Raw genomic sequence first — 6652 nt, 5'->3', positions numbered from 1 at the left:
AGTAAATTTACGTCTTACAAATTGTTTTCATTATTTAACAACGTACTTTGCAGTGTGGTTCTTCTAATGGATCTGATGAAACTCCAACTGTTGATCTTTCAAACACTACCGGGTATACACCACCAAAAAAGGTTGTTAAGCAAGAGGGCAAAGAAAGTCCGTTGTCAGTTAAGTCAACTACTTCTAAGGTCCAGAAAAATCTCAACCCATAGATTTGAAGACTCCTGTGTTGCTTTTTATAGTTATTTTTAATAATTGAAAACAATATTGTCGTTTTTATGGAGAATTACTTATATCTTGTGCTCAGTTTTTATGTTTTTCGTTGATGGAAACAATTGTTTATGGGTTTTACTTGAATGCTTTTGTTCTTTTCCTTGAGATGTTTTCATAATTTTATTTTTTAAAATTTATGTTATGATAAGTTATGCTATATGTTTTTATTGTTCACTTATCTAATCTTTGTAGTATGATTATGCACAATTATTTATAGTTTACAACTTTCATTTGTTCAAATTTATAGTGTGATAATATGGTTCACCTTTCCCTCATTCATCCGTTTTAAATAATTGAAAATATTTTAGCAATTTCGTAATTTATCTATAAAAATTATTACATTTATCCTAAACCCGTTCAAATCTCATTACTTTAAAATACGATCAATCTGTAGATTCATTACCGTTTTTTTTTTTGTTCGAAGAAAACTTTATATAATCTTAGCCCAATTATATATGGGCTTATGTTTCACCGGTTCAGCCCATTTTATTTTTTGGTAGGTAATATTAAATTGTTTGCACGGCTGGGTCCCACAAAATCTTTGAGTGTATCAAAACAACAAAGAATCCCTGTATCGGGATTACTCCTTCAAGTAATACGCTTTACTTTTCTCCTTTTCATCTATTTTGTCAGACGCTTTCTCACTTCATACTTCGAATCGAAAAGCATACAATCCCTGTAAGTACTGATTCTTTTGTTAGTAATTTTCTACATATCTTTGTTGATTTACATGTTCAATTTGATAATATTGATCAAGTTTATAATTATTATTAAACCTAGCCCTTAAAGTAAATGATATGGATCTGACTTAATCGTTTAAATTTATTGATAAAATTCAAAATAATATTATCTATTTTTGTTAACTATTTATCTCTGTTCTTAGAAATCGTATATCCATGACATGTTTCAACGAATAAATCTGTTTATAGATGACTGTATCATGAACTTTGAAGTTTGCTAAGTGTAGAATAAATTCTATTAAACTCAACAAAACTAAAAGTTGTTGTAAGCAGTAATTTACAAACAATTCTTATTGTTTAAGAGATATTGTAAATATCTTAGCTATTGTTTATTTCTACTCAAGATTATGATTTTTACAAAAAATTGTTAAATTAATTTTAACTTGACTTATGTTACATCAGGGTGCAACTAAATGGCTACCGATATTCAAAATCCATCATTTATCAAGGTGTTGAGATATCCTACATGTCTTAATCTGGTAAATCCCAGCTTCAATTTTTAGTCACCAAGTGAAATTTTTTGTAATGAACACCACAATCTATTTTGATAAATCACTGACATTTATCTTAAATTCAACCCGATTAACAGAAACTTCCTCCGTCTTGGACCACTCTGCACTACAATGATTGTAAGCCAAACCATTTTGTTTTGCATTCAGAGTGTGGATATAGTCACTATGTTAAAACAATTGAAGAATCAAACGATGACTTTCGACTTTGCGATGGTTGGTCAAATGTAGTTAACTACCACTAGTGTCGACAAAAATACATTTTTGTTTTTGAAGTAATGGATATATCGATATCGACTCTCAGAATGATTATATTTGACGAATGTGGAATTGAAAAGTCTTTTCCATTAGACAGGGTTCCTATGTTTTGCATTGTTAATCTCGATCCAGTATCTAAATATCAGGTGCATAAATTACTACCACATATAATATTTAAGTAATTATTATTTTCACAAGCATTGTATTTTAATGTCTACTAACTTTTTTGTTTTACTTTCTTATCATTATTTATCTCAAAGCAACTTCCTAATGAGTGGATTACGAAGAATACGAAACAGTTTATGATGCCTATAGAAGTTGTTATAAGTACAGTTGGCGGATACGAAACGTTGGTTCATGTGTTTATTGACTCTGATGACGACCTAATAATGGAAGGATGGGACAAAATCATTAATGAACTCCAAATCAAATTTGGTGATATACTTATTTTCAATAAGCATAATGAGAAACACATTCGCCTACATGTGTATTCACCTGATTCATGTGTCAAACGAACTCAAGCTTTTAATGGCCAATATGCTTAAAATAATTAAAGGCCCAGTTTTTCTATTATTTTTACTTAATAATCCATTAAAACATAATCGGAAATATAAGTTACTAAACCCGATCACCGAATATTTTTTTCACTTATTGCAACACCTAGCGTCTTTTTATCAGTTCGTGCTTTAGAGAATGATGAAATTGAAGTTTTGATATGAATAAACTTTTTAACAGAAATGTTAACAATTTTATTCATGAGTTTCATGTTTACGAAAAAACTTCATGAATCAGAACAACATATTACAATTATCATATAATAGAGACATTTAATATACACTGTATATATACTATAAAAAGTGTTCGAAAGAGTACCCGTGCAACGCACGGGCTTTATAAATCTAGTTTGCTATATAGCTAGTACTCGTAAAACTAAACGTTTATGCATGCATGTAATTAAAGAAGAGCGAGGATAAATATAAATATATAAGTTTGATTTAATCAAGAGTTTCAGTTTTCGTTCACTTGGTGGGAATTTAAGGAGGGAAAATGGACTAGTCAGTTTTTGGGCTTAAAAAATATATTTATCTGTGCTAAAATTAAATTACAAGATGAACCTGTTATTAGATTTGGACCTGAATTTAGATGCTGCCCCCAGCCCATGAGGCCCTGCATGTAATAATGGTTATCAGTTCAACAGAGTTAGTTACAAAATCAGTTGCATATTATTTAAACCCAGTTCAACAATAGTTATCATATTCTAACTCTTCTACCATCAACATCTTAATTCTCCTTCTGATCAACATGAATTCCGTCACTAATCTTCGTGACCAAAAGAAACTAAACGTCACTGATTCTGCTGGACCTTCAAACTGCAACAATGGTGATTTTCGAAATAGTCATCCATATATACAAGCTGATTATCTTGATACTTTTCCAATTGGGTATCGATTCAAACCGACCGATGAAGAACTTGTTTCCCATTATCTTCTTCCAAAGATCAAAAACCTGGTTGTTCCCAAGAGCAAGATTTGGGATGTTAATGTCTATGAAAAACATCCAAAAGACCTTGCTGGTACGCATTATAATTTCCCAATCTTTATAACAATTAGTGCTATTTTGGTCCTATCTGATACAGCATTCATATTTATATATATTGTAAGATGATCAAGAATGAATATTATATTATTATTATTCCTTAATGGCAATCATAATACTGACAAGCAGATTATTTTGAGGTAGTGATTATTGTGATTTTTTAAGTTTATGTATGTAAGTTGATGTATGTTTTATATAATTGATTAACAGAGAGTTACCCGGAAGTTAAAGAAGGTGAATGGTATTTTTTCACATCAAGAAACCGAAGGGGTTTAACTGGTACGAGACCATGCCGAAAGGCGGGTCCTGGTTATTGGAAAGCTTCAACTCCTGTTAAAGATATCAAAAGTAATAATGATGGTAAAAGAATTGGTGGGAAAATGTTGTTGGTGTATCTTGAAGGCAAATCAGGATATGGGGCTAAAACAGATTGGCATATGCATGAATATGTAATCCATGGTCATACAGACATGAAGGTTGTTAAAATCTTAATCATTTTCTGATCAATTTCATAATAGGATTGTGTATCATGTTGTCTTTTTTAATGATTAATGATGTGTATTTTTGGTTGATTTGTGCAGTTTGATGACTACGTGTTATGTAAGATCACCAATAAGAAATATAAAAAGAAGAGAAATGTTGTGAATCAGCAGCTTAATGGGTCATCTAATGACCCTGCAAACGGGTTAGTGAATCAACAGGCTCATGCTGTCCCAAACCAAAATATGAATGGTCCCACTGATTTTCAGATTGAAAGAAACCCGAATGTTCAGCTTTCAGATCTACTTTCAGATACTCTCCGTGTTGGAAATAATTTGCTAAATCGCGATTTCACTCAACAGCTGAATCAAGTCAGACACAATATGATCATACAAAATTTGTTACGCCGTCTGAGTCAGAAAATCAGATATGTTCCTAGAACATGTTATTCAAATATGGGTACTCCGTCAGTTAACCATTCTATTCAAAGCCAACTCATGAACAGACAGTTATTAGTGAATCGTTATCCACATTTTCCACCACCACCAAATGCACAAGTACAGGGTTTTCCAGTAGGCAACAGTTTTGATCAGTTTGAAGCCGACAGACACGTTGAACGAATGCTCTAAAACGATGCAAATAATGGTGTTTTTGGTCAGGGTCATAATGATATGTATGATGAACATGGGCCACTACTGAATATGGATGAATTGAAGAAGTTTGAAGCACCAAACAGTGATGACTAAACGATATGAAGATCCATGATACACAGATTGCTCATGTTTTAGTTTCTAGCTTAGATTCCTAGTTTTAGTAGTTACATTTTAGTATCCTAGAGCATTTCTTGTGACCTGTTTTTCTGAAGATATTTGTTAGTTAAATTTGCTTTTGTTCTAAATCGATCTATATGCTTTCTCAAATTAACCAAATGAAATTCGTGCAATAAAAAGTCAACATAAGAACTTTGGACTTCAAGCAACATAGATATAACACACAAAAATGAGACGTCTTTTTACCATCTAACACTACCCTTTCCACCTGTACAAACAGCACCGGCCATCTTCATTAACTTTTCCACTTTCATCTGTCACAAAGATATACATATGCTTAAAAACGCAAAGTTAATAATTACTCGGTGCCGAAGTAAATACACAAACATAATAAATATTAGCAAATGTGACGTCATACAACCACAAGGCATGAATATTTAGCTTTAAATTACTTGATTAAACTACAAAACTGCATCATTTTGTTGCCACTGTTGTCATAAAAAAAACAGAATTCACTATAAAACATATAAAATATATTTTTAATTAAACAAATCGTGTGAATAATTAGTCAACTTAATTCACTAACATAAGCAGTATCAACACATGAAAGGCCATACAATTACAAATAAAGAAGCTAATGCTGTTAGCTTTCAATTAGTAAACTAAACTACAAATTTGAATTAATTAGCTGAAGTTAGTATACAGAACCTTATCTGCTAGCAAACTTATAATCATATTTTTAATCAACATAATTTGAAATTGAACATAATAGAAAATGAATTATTCAAATTTACTGACGAAAATTCTCATTAATTGGAGAATGAAATGGATTGTACCTCTGCCGTTGCTGTTTTTTGTTCCGGTGGTGTTGATGTTCCGGTAGGATTCAAATTATAGAAAGGATATTCATACGGAGTACTTATGCTTGTATTCATAGAAAGTTTTTGTTTTAAATTTATCCTCATTTTTTGGCCTTTTTTAATTACGAAGCCAAGAGTGAATTTGAAAGGAAATTCATATTTGCTATTCCGTTGGATGTTATCGCGTCGGGTTTGGACTAAGTTTAGATAATCTCATACCTGAACTTTATTAAAAAAAAAACTCTTTTTAAATCCAAGCTCGTTGGTGTTGGAGTATTGAGACATTTAAACAAAGTTGAAAATGTCGCCACAAAAGATGAGTTAAAGTGTTGCATAAATTTTGCAGATTTCAGGATGCGTGAAACAGAGCAATGCGGCGCATCACTCTAAGGATGCGGCGCATCCATGCAGCAAAATTGTCCGAAGGTTTTGGATGCGGAGCATTGAGCTGTTATGGCGCATCAATGGGGTCGGATGCAGCGCATCACTTCAAGATGCGGCGCATCACTTCTAGATGCGGCGCATCTGGAGCTGGTACGTGAATCTGAAACGTGGAAAGCAGGTGATGCGGAGCATCACTCATCAGATGCGGCGCATCTGGTGTCTGGCAGCAATTTGGCAAGTTGCAACCTTTACATCCGAGCATGCATTGGCCTCCTTTCACTTTAGGTGCAAAGTTGATCACTTTACACCTAAAATTAGGGCTGTGATCATGCCAATACAAGGTGAAAAGCATGGCTAGTTGGTTTATCTTTCATGATTGCTAGCACACTTGAAGATCAAGTTGAAGTTTCATGGTGTTCTTGTTTTCTCTATATATAGAACTCATTGTATGCAATTGTAACACACCACATACAAATATTCAGTAAATAAACACTCTCTAGTTGGTCCGTGGACTAAAGCAATCACAACGATTGTATATAACCACGTTATATCTTGTGTCGTTCTTACATTTCTTGCATTTTAATCTTTCGTTCATTAAGTGGGTTGAGTGATCTTGATAGTATCACTACTCGGCTAGTAATCTTGTAGAATTACTAGCGTTGTTTGGGTCCTAATATCCTAACAACTGGTATCTAGAGCACAAGGTTTCGTTAAGGGGACGATGGCGGAAGACGGAAAGTTTAGAATCGACCGATTCGATGGGAGAGACTTTGGCTTTTGGA

The 6652-nt window shown here is 32.9% G+C and overlaps 1 protein-coding gene across 1 annotated transcript; it reads left to right on the top strand.

The window, feature by feature from the left end:
- The first annotated feature begins 849 nt into the window (after positions 1–849).
- On the top strand, positions 850–4753 carry LOC139840184 (uncharacterized). Its single transcript, XM_071830411.1, has 6 exons — positions 850–951; positions 1416–1492; positions 1603–1926; positions 2041–3353; positions 3587–3852; positions 3958–4753. Exons 4-6 carry the CDS (start codon positions 3083–3085, stop codon positions 4483–4485), a joined length of 1065 nt encoding a protein of 354 aa, XP_071686512.1. The 5' UTR covers positions 850–951; positions 1416–1492; positions 1603–1926; positions 2041–3082; the 3' UTR covers positions 4486–4753.
- Positions 4754–6652: the final 1899 nt, after the last annotated feature.

The sequence above is a fragment of the Rutidosis leptorrhynchoides genome, chromosome 4 (assembly GCF_046630445.1).
Source record: "Rutidosis leptorrhynchoides isolate AG116_Rl617_1_P2 chromosome 4, CSIRO_AGI_Rlap_v1, whole genome shotgun sequence".
In the NCBI taxonomy this organism is placed as follows: domain Eukaryota; kingdom Viridiplantae; phylum Streptophyta; class Magnoliopsida; order Asterales; family Asteraceae; genus Rutidosis; species Rutidosis leptorrhynchoides.
This window is presented reverse-complemented; position numbering and strand designations above follow the sequence as displayed.